Consider the following 25,058-nt stretch of genomic DNA (forward strand, 5'->3'; position numbering starts at 1 on the left):
GGAGAAAATGATTTGGCATTTTTCTCTATTATGTGACATTTCATCCTGAACAGTCAAATGGTACGGTTGGTCGCAGGCAGCCTCACAGTGCTCAACATGTGCTCAGTGTTTTCTGTCACAAGTGAAGTTATTGAATAAAAACAAGTCAACTCAATATAAACTAAAACAAATCAGGTTTGAAAAACAATAATACATTTTTTTCCCAACAGATCAGCAGTTTCAGAAAAACTGAAACCACTCCACTGAGATCACATGTTCTCATCATGCATGATATGAACATTAATAACGATGCTCCCGTGTATCTGCACCTTTTCACGCAGCCTACAGCTTTTTAAACCAGGTTTCCTCAGAGCTGTAGTACACTAAGGAAAGCTGCATCATTTATCACAAACACATGAGTGAATATGTGTGAGTGCTGCAGGTTATTTGCCAAAAAAAAAAAAAAAAAAAATGGTCCAGATTTTACTGAACCCACCCCTCACTAAAAAAAAAAACAGCGTGTGTTACACTTATAAAAAAAAAGCACCGTTAAGTCACCTACGCTGAGTGGACACTGTCAATTGGCTGCAACCCCATCTCCTGTTTAATAATAATAAGGAGGGGGGGAAAGTGTGTGTGCGTGCGTGCTTCCGTGCGTGCGTGTGTGCGTATTCCTGCGTGCGCGCGCGTGCAGCAAAGCAGATGCAGCCAGTGAGCTCGCGGTGCGGAGACAGTCAGCGCGAGGCAAAGACCTACCAACAAGCAGCAGCGGTGAAGTGAAGTGAGCGTGGACACGACACGGTAAGAGCAGCAGCAGCAGCTCCACGTTAACTTAACTACTACTGCGTGTGTTTGTCATGTGTTTAAAAAAAAAAATGAGCCGTGGAGGCGATGATTTTTGTGTGAGCATGTGATTTATGTTGTGTTTCATATCGCAGCAGCCGTCTTCGTTATTATTTAATGGACTTATTAATTGCTTTGATCAGCACTGGATCTTTTTTTTTTTTTTTTTTTTTTACTTTTTGGCTTCTTCCTGTAGATGATGATGATGATATGCATCAGTGTTAGTGCTGGAAAAGTGTCTCAAAATGACTCAATCTGTGATATGAGCCATTGTTTTCTGGATGGAAGATAATGACTTTTAACACTAAACATGTCAGCAGTTTATGATAAATGAGGATGGAGAAAAAAAAAATCCACACTCCCTGGACAGAATAAAAAACACTTGGACAAGCTTCCACCTTTTGTTCGGCTATGAAATGCTATTATCAGCTCTAATTTTTACCTCAGTATCTTAGATTACACAATAACTTGTTTTTATTGTGCAACAAGGATTTGGGGAAGGCAATTAATAGACATGCTGCTATATAGTGCAGTGAACTCTTACCCAAATGGTTCCCTGTGATATTCCCCCCCCCCTCTTATTACTTATGGGACTCTTCCTTTCCACTCCTCTGCAGTGCACTGATTTATGTAATGTAGCTGGAATGAAAAGTGCTGCGCAGGGGGTGGAAATCTGGCTTTCTGAGAGTCAAACAGATGAGGAGGCTTGTTTTAATCATTAGTCTCATGGTATCACTGACATGGAGCTTGTGCAGGGGAATCAGGGTTTATACTCGCAGGCATCGGCCAGTGTTCCCATAGCGCAGAGGTGTGTGCAGAGAGGGTCGAAAAACGCAGTTAATTTTATTATTTACCCCATTTAATCTTATACATGTGGCTATTAAAGCTCGCAATAAACCAGATTTGTGCTGTTCCGTAAAAGCACGAAATTACCTTAACATGCCTTTGGGAGGTTGATCAGGTTGTTGATCAATAGCAATGACTCACAGATTATTTCACCAGATGCTCAGATTGTTTGTTCAAGTGCTCAGATGGAGCATGGCGCTACGAGCGAGAGGCAGCCCCCACAGCCAAGATTTGTTTCGCCCTAAAATATTTGTTTGCCCTGGCAGTGTATGTCCGCCTCGATTTCACATCAGGGGGAAGAAAATAACAAAAGCGTTTCTCTTTTGAGTGGATTGTTTTCTCTATCGCTGAGTTTTCAAAATGTAAACAACGGTTTCAAAATATGTCATTTGGTTACAAAAGTGAAAGTATGAACCCCGGAGCTGGAGCCATTGATTCAACTATGAAAGTCGTGAGGCTCAACATGACTTGTCACGTCTCACAGCGGATTTGTCACAGCTCATATTTACTGTATGTGGCTGAGGAAATAAATAACAGAGAAAACATGGGGGTGAAACGAGGCCACGGTGCCATGCAGGGAAAGGCAGGATAGTTAATTCTTCACAGGGCTTGCTGACAACTCAAGGTCCACTTAATTCTGCAGTTTTTTAGTCGTCTCACATGGTCTTCATCAGGTCTTGACCTCCTGTCAGCATTAAGAAGTTAAAAGATGACAAAGTGACAGTTCATCTCTACTGTAGCATTAGAAACAGCAGCTGACAAGACAAACCTGATCTGAAAAGTGAGTAAGTGGCCCTTGAGTTGAGGTCGTCTTGTGTCACATGACATTTTATCTTCAGGGTCAACACATTTTCAAAACTTATTTGAGCGAAGTTCATTATAGACCTTAGAAACAGTGGGTTGATGAAATGTACAAAGGCATCTTCTTTTCTTTTGGGGGCTTTGAGGGGAGGGGGGCACATTTCTTGGGCTTCATTAGCAAAGTCAGTTTCATAGGATGTAACAGTTTGGAAAAGTCTAGTAGTCTACCTGCTCTGGTATCCACCGTTTTCCGAAGGTCGAAAACGTAAGCTGGTTTTGCTCTTGTTTTAGAGGTAAATGCAGAGATGATGAAAAACTGCCCCCGATGGGAACGAGCATCAGCGGTTTTGCATGAATTTCCCTCTAGAACAACTCTGTCTGGTAACGTTGTGTTATTATCTCATAGCGTGGTGAATGTGCAGGTCACAACTTGTCCACCAGAGCGTTTTGGAGTTGTTGGATTGCGTATTTGATGAGTCTGATGAGGGAAACCAAGAAATCTCATTAGCCTCTGTAGCGTAGCTCTGAGCAGCTCACGGCTCTAAAAAATAGCCTGCACCGACAATTAAAGGTAACGAACCTACTGCTATGATTATAGGGATTATGGCAATAGGTCAATTTGCCAAAATGTTGAACTATCCCTTTAACCTTAACCAACTTGTAGTGCCTAAATCTGACCATCATGATGGTTGCCATGGCGACGAGGACAGTCTCAACAAATATTCATATGGAAAAGCGTACAGCTTGTGGCATTTCAATGAAATGTTACACATGCCCGATACAAATATGAATGCTTCATCTTTATTTCTGTCTAGTAGTTAAACATTTTTTCTGCATAGTCACTTATTCCTTCTGAGAGTTAATTAAAAAAATCTGCATCAACCTCATCCTCATCAGACAGTCATCAGTAATCAACTTCTTTCTGAAATTAGCATTTGCATTTGAATGGAAATTACTCATCACTGCAGTTCCCAGCAGTGGCCACTAGAGGTCATTTAAAGTCATAGTTGAAGCTAATGCCTCCTTAATACTCACGTTTACATTACATAGAGCAAAGATGACCTCATTTAATTAAGGGTTCAGAGAGTCGCTGAGAAACTCTGATCATATGGGACTTATTAGTGTTAGGCAAGAAACAAATTTACTTTCTCTTACATAAATATTTGTTACCATGTCTCTAAAAAAAACAGCCCGCAGTCTGAATTTGTCACATCCGATCTGTTGCTGGTTTGAAGCGTTGTTTAATGACAGCCGTGCCTGTGTTCATAGCATGCTGATGAAATGGTTCATCGTCACGTGTTTTCCTCGGCCGCCCGCTCCCTGCATGCCTTTCACGGACATTAACAGTGATTGCCCTACAAGCAGAGCTCATTTTGGTTTGGTTCAGAAATGTTATTCCTGGCCAGAGGTGCGTGCTCTTTTGCAACACCCAAGGGTGACACAGCTGGGTAATACGACCCGCTAAGAGTATTGGAGGTAACTGTTTCAACATTGTTTCTGGTGTGTATTAACTGCAGGCCAATGTCTTTTTAAATCATGTTTACTTGGGAAATTATTACAACTCCCAGAACTTTTCTTCTCAGCGCAGTCCAGTGAATTAGAGGGATTATAAAAGTTCCAGTTAATACATTGAGGGCACTTTATCTCTACATGATGATTATAAACTCCAGATTCTCGCTTCGGGTTATTCTCACATCTCACAGAACATGAATGGAAAACAAATGTATTAAAGTGTGTGCGTGCATGTGTGTGTGTGTGTTTTTAGCCTGTTTGGTTTAGATTTTGATCCATATTTAGCTGCAGGCAACGAACGCTCCTTCTTCTTCCTATTTGGTTGAATGATGCATTGATTCTGTTTTTGATAGTGATCATCTCCTTATGTCGACCGCAGTGTGTGCGTTAAAAGTCCAGTATTTTAACTATTCGCAGGCGAATGTTTGAATGGAAAGTGAATGTACAGCCCATATAGAGAAGATTAATGGTGACCCAGGTGGCGTTTACAATCACTATACTTTGTGCTCGCGGTGCTGAGCAGTTTAGTTTACAGCAGTGAGTAATTCAGAATAACCTTTTAAGTTAATCCCTTTATAGGAGCATTTCATCTTTTATGTTTATAGTGTACATGGGAGAGAATAGGAAGAAGAGGAAATGTGGGGAGAGAGAAATGTGTGTAAAAGTCCATGTGATGGCTCATAAATGTAGTTTAATACAAACAAAGAATAACTTATTAGAAAATGTGAAGCCCTGTGTATTTATTAGTGGCTGACCAACATTTGAAACTGCATTACTGAATAGAGACACCAGAATTTCTACAAGTTTGAACATATATTGATGGCCCCTCCTCTTCCGATGTGGTGACCAATACAGGTGACAAATGTCCATTGACTGACACTCAGACTGTGAGTGTTGTACCTACAGAGCTCTGTATGTTGTAGCTACTCGTCCAAGTGAAGAGACACTAATGCTGAAAGGGATAGTTCAACATTTTGGCAAATTGGCCTATTGCCATAATCTCTATAGTTTTAGGAGTAGGTTCGTTACCTTTAATTGTCGGTGCAAGCTATTTTTAGAGCTGCGAGCTGATCAGAGCTACGCTACGGAGGCTAATGGGATTTCTTGGTTTCCCTCATCAAACTCATCAAATACACAATCCAACAACTCCACAACGCTCTGGTGGACAAGTTGTGACCTGCACATTCACCACGCTATGAGATAATAACACAACGCTACCAGACAGAGTTGTTTTAGAGGCAAATTCATGCAAAACCGCTGATGCGCGTTCCCATCTGGGGCAGTTTTTCATCAAGCAGTCTCTGCATTTACCTCTAAAACAACTCTGTCTTGTAACGTTCTGTTATCATCTCATAGCGTGGTGGTCTGTAGCGTAGCTCTGAGCAGCTCACGGAAATTAAATATATATAGGGATTATGGCAATGGGCCAATTTGCCAAAATGTTAAACTATCCCTTTAATGCTTGGTGGTGCTGTGTTCTCTCCAGGTTCTTCAGCTTCCTCCCACAGTCCAAAGACATGCACACCAGGTCGATTGGTGACTCTAAATTGCCCATAGGTGTTAATGTGAGTGTGTGAAGTTGTTTGTCTCTGTATGGATGGACGTCCGGTCCAGAGGTGCAGCAGTTTATGAATCTGTCTCGGTCAGAAAATATGAGTGGTCATAGATCTATCTACTGAACTGAAAAGCCAAAAGTTACAAAAACCCAATAAAGTATTAGGAATTTATCAATTACACCCCATAAACCTAATATCCACAGATGATGTCAGGAAAGATTTGCACAAATTCGACTTTTTAGATCTTTTTTCCCCTGGAAACCAGATAATTAAACCAAAAACAATGATCCAAAACAAACCAAAATGACCTTCAGAGCTCTTTATCCCATACCGCTGGTTTATCACTACCAGTGACCTTTCACCTCACAGTTATTTCATCTGTTTATCACATAAAAACTGATGAGTGCACCTTAAAAAAAGGTTAAAACAACCTCTTGACACAGTTGAATCCAACCTCATAAAACAGTTTTTTTCTTCTTTTAAAAGTTTATGATTTGGAAATGAAGACACAAGGCTTTTATAAAGGATAACACAATAAAGTTAATTAGTTTTGAGGTCCACTATGAGGTCCTCAGTGGGAGGCTGGAGTTGCAGCAGCAGCAGCAGAGTTTGATTAAATCAATACAGCAGCGATATTGCAGCATACATGTTGCTAAATAAGCCCGACGACAAAGAGGAATTGTCTGAAGGAGAAAAATGAGAATATGCAAAATTAAAAGTATATTTCTCACAGGGCCTGAAGCCACAGCCAGTAGCAACAACATGTACTGCTTGTGCATTAGTTTGTCTTGGGAGGCGTACACTAAAGAGAGGACCAGACGATGCAGAGAGGGAGTTGTTGCTGTAAAGTTTAAATATTATTACTGGGAGTCACCTAAGACTAACATACAAGCATAACAAATATAGCTGTTAAATTGAAAAGATCTGTCAAGATTAATGATGTTTCGCAGGATCGGCGCAGCAGACACGGTACACACAGAGGCCTCGCTCGTTTCTTCCGCTCCCGGAGGGAAACAAATTTACATTTCAAAGTCTCAGGTTCAAAATTCTTTAAAAAAAGAAGAGGAGTTTCACATAGTTTCGGAGGCCAAACTGGAAACACAGGGAGACGTGTAGAACGTGAGATGTTCTCTTCGGTGATCATGTTGTTCTGGCATCGACGCATGTTGTACAGTTACGATCATAACATGGACAGAGAGCGTGTTTACAGTCCCGACTAATCTCTAATAAGCTTCTCTCTTTTCTGTCTTACTGTACTTCTCTTGGCTTGCTTCGCTCCCCTCCCGTCCCAAATGTATTTGCAATTTGATTCCAGAAATTTCACAGTCCTGTGGAGAAAGCTATTGTTTTTTTGGTTTTTTTTTATCAGTGGTTTGGCTCAGAAGTCTGGGCCCTGCACATCTGCAGCCCCCGTGGACCCCGTTTCTCTTCATATGCATCCTCCTCCGTTTGCCTTTTTACAAATAAAAACTACATCAACAAGGAGACACATTATCAGTGATAAAGTCTTTATAATGTAATATATTAAGTTTTTATCGCTCACGTCGGTGAAGCTGTTTTTTGTCAGATCGTCATTAAACCTCAACATCAGATAAAGTTGAAAAGCGGTTTAAGTGTAGCTCTCTTTACACTATAAAGCTGCCAGGATCCCTCTTCAGTAGTGCACGCTGGAATTCAATTCAGGAAACTTTATTTGTCCCCGGGCAGCTGTTAAAAACACACATAGAGTAGACATAAAAACACACCCCAAAAAAAAAAAAACACCGCAACCGAACCCGTGTTAAGAAAACGACATAAAAAACAAAGTGAGTGTAGAAACAATAGACCACGATGCAAAAAACAACAACCTGTCGCTTTGGAAACCAGCTCCCTCTGCGCTGCTGTTCTCAGGTCAGATCTGTGGTGAGTGTCGACCGGACCGACGCTTAGTTCACACCGTGTTTGGTCAGTTGTGCAGAGGTGAGAAAATGAGCTTCTCTCTTTTTTATTATTTGCACAACTTTATGTGTCACTTCATGTGCATCCAACATCCAAGTTCACCACTAGGAACATTTCCGAGGAGAGAGAGAGAGAAGAGAGTCTGACATCTACATATTTTCACGTTTGATGCTGCACACAAATGGCTGAGGTTTAGAGTGACAGCCTCGGTATCTGATACAGGACCAGCCGCTGAGAACATTTACACTTTTATCCAAATCTGATCAAATCTAAGTGTAAAATGCGTCCGAGAGACATTCGAGATGATCTGAAACCCGAGTGCTCAAAAGTTAAACCACTCACGTCTGGAGATGCGTTTAAGTGACATTGTATCCCAGATGTTGAAAAGGTTAAAAAACGCTCCTCTGTCCAAAGTTACATACTTAATCTTTATTCCTCCCATAGTGTCAGTGTGTGTCTGTGGAAACTGCTACTCACTGATCTCCTTAACACATCCTCCTCAGCCTCCCCGCTGCTGCCTCTGTGATAACTGCAGGTAGATTTACACTCACATGCAGTCACCGGTCGCTCTGTCATCTGATCCCCGATCAGCTCGACCCCTGAACGATCTGTGAGGCTGTTTTAGAGCGACGTGAGCCCAAATGTTCAAACTTTGATCTCGGCCGTATAGACAAACAAATCTGACTATACCGACGTCTTGTTTATTGTTGTTTAGTTGTTAGCGGACGGACGCTGCATGGCGAAGCTGTTATTGTTGCAGCAGAACTGAACAGAGCTAAGATGGCCGACTCCGCTGGCTTCGTTCCCAGGAAGTCCATGTGTGCAAAGTCCAAATCCACAATTCATCAAGTCCACAGACCGGATTGTCCTCTCAAAACCAGACATAATACACTCATAGTGATGTAGATTTAATGATATACTTAGAAGAATGCAATAAAATAAAAATAAATTGAATATGGACTGTGTTTATCTTGGAAAATAAGTGTTTTCTTTTTCATTTATTGATGTTTGTTGATGTTAATTGGGCCAGAGGTTGGATTTGATCCACCTACAGGATCTGTGTTCTTAATAAAACAGTCAGTAAACTATTTGTTTGGCCAACAGGAAGACTTAATTATGGTATTAGCATGCTAATAACATAATATTTTTTAAATGTCTGACGTTAAATGCCAGGCTTGTTGAGGACTCGTACTGTGGCCGTGTTTATTTAGCTTGATTACTCCCCTCACTACGACGCCTGTCTGCTTGTTTTGCGAATTCATTTTCCCATGACATCATACGGGTACGAGCGCGAAGAGCTGGAAAGTGGCTGGTTGATATAGTCTTGACTAATCTATTGGCTAAAATACTCATGAGTCACTAAACACAGGCTATAAAAACCACGACATGTAAAACATAATCTATTTTCACAAGGTTTTTTTTTTTTCTTTCTCAAAACCAAAATACCACCCAAAATTTGTTTGGAAAGACACGTTGGAGTCAGTCAGTCAGTATACCCACCACACCAGACTCCATCGTCCATCGGTGAAGAGCTTTAACAGACGTCGAGTGGAGCTGCTCCTATTTCAACACGCTGGCAGGCCGGTCCGGTCCAAGTCGAGCCTATAGGCGGCTGCTGCTGCTGCTGGTTCTGGCCGCCGGCTCTATCTGGTTCACGCGCTCTGCTCACACACACTGTCTTGTGGTTTGGACGGAGCCACTGTCATTTCACTGGTATTTCCTGCCATCTGCGCTCAGTCGAAGTTTCTCACAGATTCACACCTGCTTGTAAATGTTATGGTCTTGCCAGCGAGAAGAGGACATATAGGTGAGCAGCAGTGACGTGACGGGGTAAAAGTGACTGACGGCGTCCCGCTTTTGTCTCAGTGTAGAAACATTCAAATGAAAACTGACGTGTTTAAAAAAAAAAAAAAAAGAAGTGGGAAATGTGATCCTGAGCTTTTGTTTATGATGAGAAAGGAAAGCTGAGATGAGAGTACTTTAACGTAAAAAGTGTGGCGTTCACTTCACTTCAGTAACAGGAACAATACATCACTGTGTCAGTCCAGCTCCCTCAAGGCCTACAAACGTTTTAAAAAGTCTTCAGCACTTTTTTTTTGGCCTGTTGTAGGCAGTAACAGAAGCTGTAATTTATCTTATAAATGGTTTAATCCATCTGTCAGTTCTCTTCAGGTGATCTGGATCCAGAAATCTGGACACAATCAGATATAAAAGTCAAAAAACCCATGCATTTAGTGAATAATTGCAGCCCTCATCATCCCTACATGTTCATGGTTGTCTTTAAATGTTTTAAATGAGTAAAAACAGCAGAAATGAGTAAAAAACAGCTCTTGATGCCACTTATGTGTCTATATACAGTAAATATGAAGCTGCAGCCGGAGATTAAAAGCAAATGATGCAATATTTTCCTCTGAAACGTAGCGTATAATGATGCATCAAAAGGAAATACTGAAAGTGAAACAACTCAAAAATGTACAAATGTGTGTTCACTTGCACTCGACCCTAGGAAGAGTAAAAATTACTTGATGACAGCTTAAACAAGAGCAGTAACAAATGTCTAGTAAAAAATAAACACTGTCCACTGCTGTTGACTCGGAGATAACAGAATATTTCACATTTCTTAATGTTTATCTGGAGTAATAACTCACTATCTCACTACAGAGGACGACTCTGTTGAAAGTCAATTGCAGCTGAGGACTTGTGTTTAGATAAAACTCATCTTTATTTTGTGCAACATGACACTGTTTCTCACCTGCTCCCACTGACTTCACTTTGACCCAAACTTCCTCTCCCCACCCCCCCAAAAAAAAAATCTGAGAAGAGCCAAAGAATTTTTTCCTGCTGGCTGCGATCACAGTCGCCCTGCAGCAATCACGGCGTTGTTGGGAGTGTTACACATCAGTGATATAAATGACCGGCTTTAACAGAAATATCTGTGTGGGGGTGTTTTTTTCTCAACCGCAGACACAAAGTTCTCGACCGGCTTTGGCCGATCACGTCTGCGGTTTTGGGGTCGAGCGAGGTCACGGGACGGCGCTCTGAGTCAAAACACGGGAATGTCACAGACTTTGTAGAAACACTTGGACTTCACACGCAGCTGTCGGAGGAAGAGGAGGAGGAGGTCATCGGTTAAGTTCACGCTCTGAACAGTTTCAGTCATTTGCACCTTGTTAATCCAGCGTGAGCTCCGTTTAAAGACACCTCGGTCCACATGTGGCCAAAAATAACCAAACTGGTATGTAACTCATGAGGCATCGTAGTGATAAAACACATCAACCTCAATGGGAAACAAATGATCAGCAAAAAAGATCCATTTACACAGAATTAAACTAACAGAGTGATAATTAACTTTAACACTTTGTCATTTACAAAACAACATGAAAAGCAGGTGAAATGCTTTAGGTCACAGGTGAAAATGGAAATAACATTTATTTTTACAATTTAGATGATAATAAGAAAAAGAAAAAGAAATTCACCTTGTTACAGGAAAATATAAAACAGATATTAAAATATAAGGCAGGAAATTGAATGATTTAGAAACAAGCCAGCAGGCTAACAGGCTAATAAATGAACAATTATGACTTATTATGAGAATGATAAAATAATGTATCAACACATTTTGAAGGCCCATTTATCAACTTCTGTTATGACATCATATTATTATATTGATCCTATTGATATGATATGATATTACTGGGTGGCAACAACAGTTAAAACAATGACTTCTACTTAGACTTTCCAGTCAACAACAGTGTAATTTCTGCCTCCATCTTGTTTTCATTGGCCACATCGTCTCTTTCGCCGTGTAACAAAGGTGCACACTTTCCCCACCCCCCTTTTCCACTGTAAACATAATAAACAAGTCCTCCCTGTAATAAATCTGCTCATCAACATCTGGCTCTCCACCTTGTAAACTCCACCCCTGGACATCGTGTTATACAGATATAATAAAACCATGCTGCTGCAGAGGAACGCGTCGGAGCGACCGCGGTGCCTTTTACCTGCGCGAGCGCTTCACTGACCTCCCGTTGTGCTGGAAAATAAACAGTTCTGTTTAGCCACTTCCCTCTCAGCAACTTTCCATGTGAGGTCAGATCTGAGCCTCTGAGCCGAGCGCTGTCTTTATTTAACTGTTAACGTGTGAATGGGCGTCACCTCTGGCTGCGTGAGTGTAAAACTTGGACCAGCGATCTCTGAAAACCTGTAGGTGTGTAGGACTGTGTGGGAGTTTCTTTTTCCTCCTGACGTGAGAGAATAAACACGTTATTAAGCTCAGGAGAGCAGGAATTTAGCATCTGGTGCTTTTGAAGGCCCATCCAGGGTAATTATTGTCTTCAGAAAGCCAGAGCTGATCAGATTTGATCAGCATTATCTACCAAGGATTGATGCCAACGCCTTTTAACACGTAGGTATTTAGGTTTGATTTGGATCGCGGTTTGATTTTCCCCAGCTCTGACTGTTCTCCAAGGACCCGAGCTCTCCAGGTAAACCTTGGCCTCGAGGTTATTTGTAATGTAAGCAACACTCCACTGGAGATTTTGGCTTTGGTAAAAAGGGAAAAAAGTTTTTGCCTTTTGCCGTCTGCATCATCTCAGCCTCCTCCAGATGGAGGATCGATAGACGCGGGGATGGAAGAGTAATCACCTCCTCTGGTGGGGTGTTGTGGCGCATTCCTCGTTTGGGTTTCACGCTGTGTTTCCACAGTCATCAGCGCTGTTGTCACCTGGACGGGCCCTCTTCTTCTTTCTTTGACACACGGCTTCAACATTTAGACGTGTGGACTCAGCGGTTGTGTCTCCGTTTTGTTGGCGGCGTCCTCGCTGTTGAGTTTTGTCACGGCGCTGGTGCTGCTGCTGCTCCTCATCGCTCACTTGGACGGTGCGGAGATCTGATGCTCGTTTGGGGGAAAAAACTGTCATCAGCCCCTCTTTCACACTCGCATTCAGCAGACTTGGCTGCAGGAACCAGACTCACACACACACACACATGGAGCTGTCAGGTTCAGAAACAAGGTGGCAACTTCCTATCCAGACTCCTGCACCTACATCGTCCTGAACCAACCTGAACTAAAAGGACTTTGAAGGTCATGTTGACTTCATGAACGTGAACCTCCCAGGTTGTTCAGTACAGAGCTACAGAGGAATTCATTTGACTTATGACTCAATACTATTCAGGGATAGTTCAACATTTTGGCTAATTGGCCCATTGCCATAATCTCTATAGTTTTAGGAGTAGGTTTGTTACCTTTAATTGTCGGTGCAAGCTATTTTTAGAATGGCAGAGCAGAGCCGTGAGCTGCTCAGAGCTACGCTACGGAGGCTAATGGGATTTCTTGGTTCCCCTCATCAAATACACAATCCAACAACTCCAAAATGCTTTTGTAGACAAGTTGTGACCTGCACATTCACCACGCTATGAGATTATAACAGAACGTTACCAGACAGAGTTGTTTTAGAGGGAAATTCATGCAAAACCGCTGATGTGCGTTCCTGTCGGGCAGTTTCTCAGCAAGCAGTTTCTGCATTTACCTCTAAAACAACTCTGTCTCGTAACGTTCTGTTATTATTTCATAGCGTGGTGAATGTGCAGGTCACAACTTGTCCACCAGAGCGTTTTGGAGTTGTTGGATTGTGTATTTGATGAGTTTGATGAGGGAAACCGAGAAATCCCATGAGCCTCCGTAGCGTAGCTCTGAGCAGCTTGCAGCTCTGCTCCGCCGTTCTAAAAATAGCTTGCACCGACAATTAAAGGTAACGAACCTACTGCTATGACTATAGGGATAATGACAATGGGACAATTTGCCAAAATGTTGAACTATCCCTTTAATGCTTGGTGGTGCTGTGTTCTCTCCAGGTTCTTCAGCTTCCTCCCACAGTCCAACGACATGCACACTAGGTCGACTGGTGGCTCTAAATTGCCCATATGTGTCAATGTGAGTGTGTGGAGTTGTTGGATTGTGTATTTGATGAGTTTGATGAGGGAAACCAAGAAATCCCATGAGCCTCCGTAGCGTAGCTCTGAGCAGCTCGCGGCTCTGCTCCGCCGTTCTAAAAATAGCTTGCACCGGGACAATGGGACAATGCAATGGGCCAATTTGCCAAAATGTTGAACTATCCCTTTAAAATACAACTTTATACCCTTCTGATCCTGTGAATGCACCTAATAGCCTCACACGTTTATCTAAAGGACGGCCATTTGCAGCAGTGTTGCTTCAAAAGGAGATAATTCGATACAGACATGTGTGTTAATATGTCATTTGTTTGTGTACTACTGACCACAGCTCTGAGTTGTTGAGTCAGTTCAGCATCAGTGATTCACATGAATTACGCAGTGTTCACTTCAGCTCTGGAGAGAAAACAAGTATCGTTCACCTCTAATAACAACAGTCAGAGTCTTTGTGCAGCTTCGGCTCTGGCCTCTTCCCTCAGTATAAATAAATGTTTCGGGAGGCTGCGGCGCATGATGATGATGATGATCGCGGCCTTGTTCGAGTTTCTCAGCTGAAGTCGTTCGGCAGCTCGTAAAAAAAAAAAAAAAAGAAAAAGAAAGAAAGAAAAAGGACGGAACAAAAACAGTTGTTATGCATGTTCATCATTACACACAAAACACACCATGAGCACTCAGAGGAACAGCTGCAGCAGGGATGTGTTTGATTTATCTTTTTTTTCTTAAAATATTTATTACTTCCTCTACTGTGAAACTTGTTTATCTTTGATCTGTTATACAAATGAGCTGCACTGTCTCAATATATTCTGAATAGATGTGCAGCATGTTGTTAAACATTGTTGTGTCTCTTTCTCTCCATCATATAGCTTTCTACCGTTAAGCTCCTAAAAAATACATTTTTACCTTTTTGCCTAAATGTATTGTACCTTTATTTAAAATATATTCAATCTGGGCGATATTTGGCTTTATAAATAGGATTTCTCAACTTCACTTTAAAGCATTGAAGACATTTAGCACTTTAATATTTCTCATCATAATCATTCTACATTTTCTGAGAATTTGTAGATCTACATATTGTTGTTTGATGATTACGATTTGGGGCAGTAAAACTTTAGAGCACTGGTCACTTATCTTCAGGGGCAGAAAAATCACACCTGGGAAAATTAAACTAAAAAGTGTCACTCTTCTCTCCCTCTCTCTTTGGTTTTACCGTTGAGCTGCACAGTGTTTGCCAGTGGTCGTTCTGTAAATTTCCCAGGTGTGAAATGTGTGTAACCTTAAGAATCTAAAGCTGGAAAAGCAAAGAGCATGCTCGTTTAATTTCCCCTGGATAAATAAAGGTTAATGACCTGAAAGTAGAGTAAATTAAGATTTATTATCACCACACCTCAACCACACAAAATTGGCTTCACAGGATTAACCTATGTTGAAAACGGAGGCCCTTAGGCTCACATTATTAAGAGAAGTGTAAACTCTGACCCTGCTGCCAACTCTCTGTGTAACTGGGATACCGGTCTCTCATGCCTTTTATAAAAACTCAAGCGACAGTTGTGAAACCAGTTACGTAATTCAGATGTCGTCTTTTATGCACAGCCAGCCACATTCATGAGATTTTGTCCTCTTGCAAACATATTGTCCTAACGTGAAATATACTACACCTCTGGGGTATTTCTACCCACAAAAAACGTCCCCAAGTATTTTTTAAATCCAGGAACTACGATTTACGACACTTATTTTCCGCCTCAAAGCCAAAAGACTAAAGAAAAGAATATGATTTATATTTTTAAAAAAAGTAATAAAAAGCAGTGTCAGGATTTTAAATCAGAGCTCAGACCTATCTTTAAATCAGTGATGTTAATCCCATATGGCCCAGTGATCGTATTTGGGTCATGATTAGAAAGTAATTTCCTGCCTCGAAAGCAATGAACTGAGATAAATACTCAGAAATACAGAATTAGACAGAGAGAAAATGCTCCACAGAAAGCGCTCACCTTCATCCTTGAACAATGATATAACAGGGCTTCTTTCTAAATTCCTCATTAAAAACTTAATTTTATGTTGAGATGTGTATGTATTCGAATTTAAAGGTCCCGTAGTAAGGTTTGGTTTCTATGACTTTTTTAATTATTAGATCAAGGTTCAATATTAATGCTGTTTAAGGGGATAGTTCAACATTTTGGCAAATTTGCTGATTGCCATAATCCTTATAGTCATAGCAGTAGTTTCATTACCTTTAATTACCGGTGCATGTTCTGAGATCCACGGGGCAGAGACGTGAACTGCTCGGGGAACACAATGGAGGTGAACGGTACAGGTCCCCTGTCCCTCATCAAACTCATCAAATACACAATCCAACAACTCCAAAACGCTCTGGTGGACGACAAGTTGTGACCTGCACATTATAAATAATGAATCTACCCCTATAACTATAGGGATTATGTCAATAGGCGAATTTGCCAAAATGTTGAACTATCCATAAGTATCGAAGTGCTCAGTTCACAGAGAAATGAACACAGCGTGTATTCAGAAACTAAGCCTTAAAATGACAGGTTGTGACTTATGTGATTTTGTGATGTCACAACAAAGCAGTCAATAAGCCCCACCCACCTGGACCCACCATCCAGCACTTACAGAATTTGGTTTCTCTTAGTATTTTACATGAAATCTGCTCTATTTTTTTTTTTAACCAGATCATTTAAAAAACAAGTCAGCCAATCATGACTCAGAGCCCCCTCTCTTCTGATTGGCTGATATTGACCTGTTGTTACTAGGGGTCCAGAGAGAAGTGAAAGGAGATGGTTTTTGGTGCAGAAAACCACAGATACATCATCTTATGGCTCAACACTGCAAATAAAAACAAAAGACTTGAAAGACCTTTTTTTTTTTTTTTTTTTTGCTTTTAGCTCTGTTTTTGAGTGAAATATCAGCTGCTTAATGCTCCACTGTTTTCACCGTCAAGTTGTTGTGGTTCAACAGATATTTTTCCACCAGTGAGATAAACCAAAAAAACAGTGAACTTAGAGGCCATGAAACTAATAAATGAGCTGAAACGCATTTAAACAGACTGTAAAAGCTCAGGGGAACTCCAGTCAGGTGATTATTCTTTGTCTGTGCTTCCCTTTTAACTCTAAAATATTGACTAGTGCAGCTTTAAAACGAAACCTGACACTGTGTATTTTCATGTTACGGCCAAAAGGAGCCAGAGTTTACATGAGTCTGTGTCAGTGTCAATCCACTCTGATGCCTATATAACACCGCTGAGGATTATTTGGGAAGAATGGGATTAAGTGCGTTTTGTCTTGTGTGCTCACATCTATCATTTCAATAAGGATCTGTTTCCCATGTTCCAGTTAAAACCAAAAAGCACAGAAAAAGTTTGTAATTCAAGAACCAAAGTGCTTATTGTTGAGACAAGTACACATTTGCTTGTCCTGAAACGCCACAGCTGTGTTTAGCTAACCTCAGCGAGCGAGCCTTTAAAAGACACCACATGAGATGGGCCTGCTATTTTATAAAGTTTGCTGGCTCAGTTCTGGCTTTGTGGCACACTTTTCTTAGTTTTACTGTCTGAGTCTTCTTTCTGGATTTGGACCAAGGTGGTTTTTTGCGAAGAGACACTGCTGAAAAACAAAAAAATATAATAAAAAAACAAAATAACTCTATGCTAGCTTTGATAAATTCATGGAGGAGTCAGTGGATGCTTAAATGTGGCTAGTTTAATAGCATCTGGACAGAGAGAAGTCATTAGATGGTTATTCAGGCTGTCGAGTGAACCCTAATGTTTTATTAGCATCTGAAATCCCACAGTTTTGCCCTCAAAAACCCTTATATTGGTTTTAGCTCTTAAAGCTAACAGGTACTAGGTTACTATTATCATATTTAAGACACACCAAACCACAAGGATTATTAATCCCACTCAACCCATCGACATCATGCATGCAGACACATCGCAACCTCTCTAATTAAGACCCAACCACATTTCCCATGACTGCTCTGCTACATGACTCTGGCGGGGGGTGGAGGGAGGAGGGGGGAGGAGGGGGGGACTCCAGCGATTTACGGGAAGAATCATAAAACTGTAAACCAGACTATACCAGGAAACTATGGGCTTGAACCTACACTTAGTGAGTCCTTTGTCAGCTAATATAACTACAGAGGTGAACTTACTCATCCTCTTAAGCTGAGTGAGTTTCTGGCTCATAAAACAACCATTCAAATACAAAAAAAAAAAAAAAAATCCCATAGAGGCTTTCCGATGACTAATTACACGTGGCAGAGATCCTGTTGTAAATTAGATCATCAATATTATCTGGCAGATGGCAGACAACAGTGGAAATCGAGTCTATTCCCATAAACACTGAAGGACCTCTGCACAGTGGAGCTACTGTATACGTGACAGGAGCAGAAGAGGGAGAGGTGGGGGAGTTTTTTTTTTTTCTCTCTCTCTCTCAGCCTCTCTGTCCTGCATCAAGAGAAGAGATGTGGTCCATTACTTGTCCCCCTCCTGGTTAACAAGCATCTGGACCAGGTTTCTGTTCTATTCAGGCGGTCGGCTTGCTTGCCACACAGCGCCTGGCTGTTTGCTGCAGGGGTGGCCCTAATGCCTGCAGTAATGAATCAACCCCCGACTGTTAGTTAGAGCAGCTCAAAAGAAACCAAATATACACTCTCTGCTGCAGCGTCGCACTCGCACACGCTCGACTGAAGCCTGCAGACAAGGGGGTCGGACGCGCTGTTTGTTTGGGTTTCACTTCATCCAAAAGACTTCTGCGCCGGTCACCTCGGTCCATTTGTCACTAATGACTGAACGCAGTGTTTTGCCGATGTGCCGGAGACAAGGGAATAATATAATACTCAAAGAGAGTGGCACCACTTTTGGGTTTTTTCTCAACCCGTTGGCGAGTTGTCACAGCGGCTGAGTCACGGCTTCGCAACATCTCAATACAACCTGAGTCATTTCAGCCGATAGTAACAGTGGTTGAGTGTTTTTATCCAAACACAAGGGAAGAACCGTAAATTTTTACACATCATGGTTTGTTTATTGGTTTTGAGCTGGACTATTGCACATTTGAAAATATGTATGTGGCTTCAGAGAGTAGGCTGCTGGATTTCTACCACCTGAGTCAGTGTCAGCTGGGTCTGAACACAACAAGTGATGGTGGAGTTAGAAAGGAATGAATTTACCAGACGTCTGTGCTGTGGTGTGCTCCTTATTTCTGCTCAAGTCCACTTCATCATCTACTAGTCAAGTTGCATTGTGGATAATGAAGGCAGGAGGCACCATGGAGGAAAAGAAAGTGACATTTCTGGTTCTTCTGTATCAGTTTTGATAGGCCTACTTTAAAAACTGTCCTTATTATAATAATAATGATCAATTTTATTTAAAAAGCACCTTTCAAGCCACTCAAGGACACTTTACAGAGAAGTGCATCAAATAAAATCATCATAAACAACATCTAAACACAAGAAACATACAATAAACAACATTCAAAACATCAGTAGAATAGAAATGAGCCAATATTAAATGTACAACAATGAATAAAACTGTGCAAAAATGATGGGAATGTTGGAGTTAGGGGTGGTGGAGTGGGTAAGCGATTTTAAACAGGTGGGTTTTGAGTCTTGTTTTGAAAACAGGGAGAGAGTCGGTATTACGGATGTCAGGTTATTGTATGATACAGTATATAAGAATTTCCATTGATCTGATGATTTCAGCCACTTCACAGTTAAACATCTTGTTAAATATTAAGCCAGTTGTTCCAAATGTTCAGGCTTGGGAGCAGTGGTGGCTCAGGGGTTAAGAGGTTTGATCCCCAGATCCTCCAGTCCACATGACAAAGCATCCTTGCAAAAGATACTGATCTCAAAGTATCATCAGTGTGTGAATAGTAGAAATGTGTGCAGGGAAAAGCACTGTATGAGTGGGTCAATGTGACTAGTGTTGTAAAGCACTTTGAGTGGTTGTTAAGACATGTAATGTAAATGTGGTCCATTCATCTCTCACCCCTCATTGTGTATCAGGTCTATGAGCAGTAAACGCTGATTGTTTTATTTTGATTGATTGATTGATTGATTGATTGATTGATTGATTGATTGATTGATTGATTGATTGATTGATTGAATGAATGTTTATTTCGAATATGAAAAAGGAAATTAAAAAAGAGAATAAGACATTTAAACATAAGATATTGAAATACATATTCGAAAAGGAGTGAGAAGAAGTAAAACTTATAAACTCCCACCCCCTCTCCTTAAATAATGAATAACTACCTAAACCTGTCTTATGTTACAAAAACATGAATATAATTTACATGTACACCTAGTACAGAAATTATACATACATATACAGTATATACATATTTAAAGACCCACTCCAGTGAAAATCGTGTTTTTTGAGCTTTTCACATGTTCCTGTGGCATTTTTCTTGTGTTAGAGCACATATCAGCAGAAAAGGAAGTGCAAAATTGCATTTCTGAGTTTTTCTGCCTTCAAACTGCTGTGAACCAATGGCAGACTCAAACTGGCAGTTTCAGGGAGACTGGAGCTGATGTGTCACAGCTCCAGGGGAGGGCACTAGTGCTACAAGCTCCCGCCCCGCTCTGCATCTGGCTCAGAGGTGAAAGGCTTGACAGCTCGGTGTAGCTGTTAAGGTATAACAGGTATAGCTCACCTGGTAGAGCAGCTTGCACCGTGAGCAAGGACTATGCTCCAGGACTATGCTCCGAATCCCAGTGTGGAGTTTTACGCTAAACGCTCTGAATCTGTAATTGTACAATGTCCAACTGTCAGCGAGCGGGGGGTGGGGTGTGAGGAGGTGGCTGGGCGGGTGCAGAGCAGCGCATGCAGTCTCCGCCCACCCTCCAGAGGTGCATTGCTAATGTGCATGGCTAATGAGCTGGTTTTAAAATGACCAAAAAGGGTCGCGGGAGTGGGACTTTAACAACTGTTCAGTTGTAACAAACCAATATTTCACAGATAGAAGATAGAAAAGTCATGAAAAGTGTTTGATTTGTGAATCAATAATCTTTCCTATAATATCAGACCCTCTCATCTTGTGACCCTTTGGAGCGACCCCATCCTCAGGTTTAACCTAAACTATCTAAGTGTAAATAAAGTTGTACAAACTATAGCTCATCCTCTAATGTATAACACATCCACTTTTTGTTGCATGTTTCTGATGATATGTCTCCACTCTTACTCAAGTTTAGAGGCTCAAGAGCTTCTTCCTCCTGCTGTTTCAGAAAAGTCGTGTTTATGTGATTTGTCTCAGAAAGTGTTTTGCATTAGCGCTTATTGTCTTTTAAAAGGTGACTCATTTGGGTTTGGTTTGTGTCTCCCACAGAGCAGAGATGGCTGACCACACAGCGGCCTGGAACAAATGACAGCAGATCTCTCAGGCACAAGATGCCAGCAGCTTCAGATCAGTGCGATTGACTCCGAGCGGAGAAAAGATGCTGCGGACGCGTTCGCCGCCTCCGATGGATTCTTGTTGAAGCCGCTTCGAGAGACGATTCAACAGCAACGATTTTACTGAAGGGAGCTCTCGCTGGAAGTCAGAGCGTGGGGGCCAGGAGGATGTGGCCCCCCGACCTCGGACCTCCAGACGCCCAGATGACTCTTCCTGGATTCGGGAGCGTGTTCGAAGACGCCGAGGACCTTCAGGCGCCGCTGTCCTCTGGAGGAGGAGGAGGAGGAGGCTTCTGCCAGTCGTCGATACACTCGGGCGGTCTGTGCTGTCTACCGAGGACGTCGCTGTCCCTGTCCTCTCTGGGGCGAGACCTCACCTCTTTGCTCAACTGTAAGACTAATAATGCAGCATCGCACATAGAAAAGACTATGGAGGACTTTGCCACGACTGCACACGTAGACCCCAAAAACACGCAGAGGTTCAGCTGTTACCCTCAGCCCTCGCTGCCATTGCCCTACATGCTCAGCAGCTGCGCCACCTCTCCTTCTTTCTGCTCCCCGTCGTCGTCAGTTTCCTCTTCCTCCTCCTCCTCCGCATCTTTGTTTTTCGCCTCCTCCTTGCCTCTCCCGGACGCCGACGACAAAACAACTCAGCAACAGCAACAACAAAAGCTACAGGAACAGTATCACTCCATCAAACAGGAGCCTGTGGATGATTTCTTGCCGTGTAAGAGGGAACCGTTCCCGCCGGCGAACAACAACCAGCAGGGGGAGCAGCTGTTCCACGTCGGCCAGGATCGCTCCCACACGCCGCTGCACTCCCCGAGGCTGAACGGACCCGTAGTAGGTAGGGATGTTAATAGATTTTTTTGTTTTTTTTGGTACGATTATTGTCAGAGAAATAATCACGGTATTACGATTATCACGATTATTATGCAGCCATTAATTAATTTCACAACACTATTAATGTGTAAAATCAAATATAGTTAAAATATAGATTACTAATTATAAAATATTTTAAATATCTATTAAAATATGACCAATTATTAATCCGCCAGGGGAAGTGTTTGAAATATTCAAGTCATTAATTGTCACCGATACCAAATGTTTACGTTAAAGGGATAGTTCACCCAAAATTCAAATTTTAAAAAGGTAAATGCACAGATACTGGTTCATTTACCGTAACGTAACATTGAATTGGTAGGAATTTAAATGCTAGAGTGTCATTTGTAATTTAAAAAAAAAGATTAAAATTAAAGGGATAGTTCACCCAAAATTCAAATTTCACTCATCTACTCACCCTCATGTCGACTAAGGGCTGGGAGAAGTTTCAGAGTCCTCCGTGCCTTCTCTGAGTTACGGGGGGGTCCGCGCAGCAGTATTTGTCCATATAATGGTTTTGAATGGTGCTCACTTTTCTTTGTCCAAAAAGACACACCAAAAAACATCCAAATACCTCCATGCTGCTCATCTGTAATGTCCCTCTTGTATTGAAGCCCCAACATGAGAAATTGTTCCGAAATTTTTTTAATAAGTCTATATTTTAAGCTTGTTTGTAGCGGAAGCTCCCAGTGTCTCAGTTCACTGCTCTTCCTGTGTCAGTGCAAATCTCGCCTGATTTGCACTGACCGGCGGAACAATTTCTCATGTCGGGGCTTCAATACAACCTTTATATGGACAAATACTGCTGCGCGGACCCCCCCGTAACTCCGACAAGGCACGGAGGACTCTGAAAATTCTCCCAGCCCTTAGTCGACATGAGGGTGAGTAGATGAGTGAAATTTGAATTTTGGGTGAACTATCCCTTTAATTTTAATCTTTTTTTTTAAATTACAAATGACACTCTAGCATTTAAATTCCTACCAATTCAATGTTACGTTACGGTAAATGAACCAGTATCTGTGCATTTACCTTTACTTTGGCGCCACATCTCGCCGACACGGTTCATCATACATAATTTTTTTTTTGGAAAGTGACGGTATTTAGGAATCTTTGCGACCAATTAATTGTGGCATTTAATACCGCGATTAATTGTGGAAAACAAGTAATCGTGACATCCCTAGTAGTAGGTCAGGACCCCGCCGCCGCCGCGTCGTTGGACCAACAGCAGGAGCAGCTGTGCCACTGGATCGACTGCAGCGCCAACTACGGCAGCCAGGAGGAGCTGGTGAGGCACATCGAGAAGGTCCACATCGACCAGCGCAAAGGGGAGGAGTTCGCCTGTTTCTGGGCCGGGTGCGTGCGGCGCCACAAACCCTTCAACGCTCGCTACAAGCTGCTGATCCACATGAGGGTTCACTCTGGAGAAAAACCCAACAAATGCATGGTGAGTAAAAAATGTTCAAACAAAGGAGCGCTTCGTGGACTCGTTGTTTAAAAGGAGGTGCTCTCCAATGACAAGTGTCCACCTGGTTGCCACAACCCAGAGTGGGTGTGGTCGTCAGCCCATTAAAGGGACATATCCATAGCCCAGGCCTCAACTAAACTGAATGAAAGAATAAAGGAAAACAATCAGTGATATGTACAAAATAAACATGCCAACAGATACCAAAGAGAAAACACAAGATATCAAATAAGATACAACAATACAATCAAATACAGCATAAGATAAAAATAAATACAATAATAAGCAGACAGAAACCAGAAAAAAACTAGAGAACATAACCAACTCACAAGAGTTTGCGTGTTTCTGGGCCGGCTGCGTGCGGCGCCACAAACCCTTCAACGCTCGCTACAAGCTGCTGATCCACATGAGGGTTCACTCTGGAGAAAAACCCAACAAATGCATGGTGAGTGTGTTCTGCTGCTTGTGTGTGTGTGTGTGTGCGAGCGAGGTCCCCTAAGGTCACGGGAATGTATCAAAAAAAATGTTGCACAATTGAAGAGTTTAAGAGCAGGATTTGTTTTTACGGCGGTTGTTTAGTGCTGATGTGCAACGATCAGATCACAGAGTTTCATCCTGATCCGTTAATGCAGCGCTGAGCGTCTTTGTTCTGTCTGAGGAGATGAAAGCAGGACTGTTCGACTGTGCTTAGCCCTCCTGTTGTCCTTCTGTTCCCTTCCTCCATCCTTCCTTCCTTCTTTCCTTCCTTTCTCCCTTCCTTCTTTCCACAATCCTTTTTTCCCCTCCTTCCTTCCTTCCTTCCTTCCTTCCTTCCTTCCTTCCTTCCTTCCTTCCTTCCTTCCTTCCTTCCTTCCTTCCTTCCTTCCTTCCTTCCTTCCTTCCTTCCTTCCTTCCTTCCTTCCCTTCGTCCTTCCTTCTTCTTCCTTCCCCTTTTGATCCAGCTGACCTGATCTGTTCCCTATCCCTCCTTCTTTCCTCCCTTCTCCCTCTTCTTTGAACGAATCTGTTCCCTCCCTCCATCTTCCTTTCCTTCTTTCCACAATCCTTCCTTCCTTCCTTCCTTCCTTCCTTCCTTCCTTCCTTCCTTCCTTCCTTCCTTCCTTCCTTCCTTCCTTCCTTCCTTCCTTCCTTCCTTCCTTCCTTCCTTCCTTCCTTCCTTCCTTCCTTCGTCCTTTTGAGCCAATTGACATCTGTTCCCTCCCTCCATCTTTCCCTTCTTCCTTCCTTCTTCTTCCTTCCTTGAACAAATCTGTTCCCTTCCTCCATCTTTCTTTCCTTCCTTTTCCCCTCCCTTCTTTCCACAATCCTTTTTTCCTTCCTTCCTTCCTTCCTTCCTTCCTTCCTTCCTTTTTGACCCAATGAATTGACCCAATCTGTTCCATCCCTCCATCTGTCTTTCTTTCCTTTCTCCCTTCCCTCTTTCCACAATCCGTTTTTCCTTCCTTCCTTCCCTTCGTCCTTCCTTCTTCTTCCTTCCTCTTTTGATCCAATTGACCTGATCTGTTCCCTCCCTCTATCTTTCTTTCCTTCCTTTTCCCCTTCCTTCTTTCCCTTCTTCCTTCCTTCTTCTTCCTTCCTGAAACGTATCTGTTCCCTCCCTCCATCTTTCTTTCCTTCCTTTTTCCCTTCCTTCTTTCATCCCTTCTTTCCATTCTTCCTTCCTTCTTCTTCCCTCCTTACTGTAAATGAATCTGTTCCCTCCCTTCATCTATCTGGCCTTCCTTCTTTCCTCCCATCTTTCCCTTTGTCCTTCCTTCCTTCCTTCCTTCCTTCCTTCTATCCCTTCGTCCTTCCTTCCTTCCTTCTATCCCTTCGTCCTTCCTTCTTTTCCTTCTTTGTGAATCCCTGTATTATTCATCAAGTGATACACTTTAGGAAATACAAC

General features: G+C 42.1%; 1 protein-coding gene across 1 annotated transcript in view; it reads left to right on the forward strand.

Annotated features, from left to right (window-relative positions):
• Nucleotides 1-20,997: 20,997 nt before the first annotated feature.
• Nucleotides 20,998-25,058, forward strand: part of glis1a (GLIS family zinc finger 1a) — a gene marked incomplete at its 5' end in the record, with an annotated part of 35,133 nt that continues 31,072 nt past the window's right edge. Inside the window, 2 exons of the mRNA XM_083991007.1 lie at nucleotides 20,998-21,672; nucleotides 22,913-23,155. Of these exons, the coding sequence (XP_083847133.1) occupies nucleotides 20,998-21,672; nucleotides 22,913-23,155 (918 nt within the window). The remainder of the gene's footprint in view (nucleotides 21,673-22,912; nucleotides 23,156-25,058) is intronic.

This window comes from Trachurus trachurus (assembly GCF_905171665.1).
Source record: "Trachurus trachurus genome assembly, chromosome: 17".
Lineage (NCBI taxonomy): Eukaryota > Metazoa > Chordata > Actinopteri > Carangiformes > Carangidae > Trachurus > Trachurus trachurus.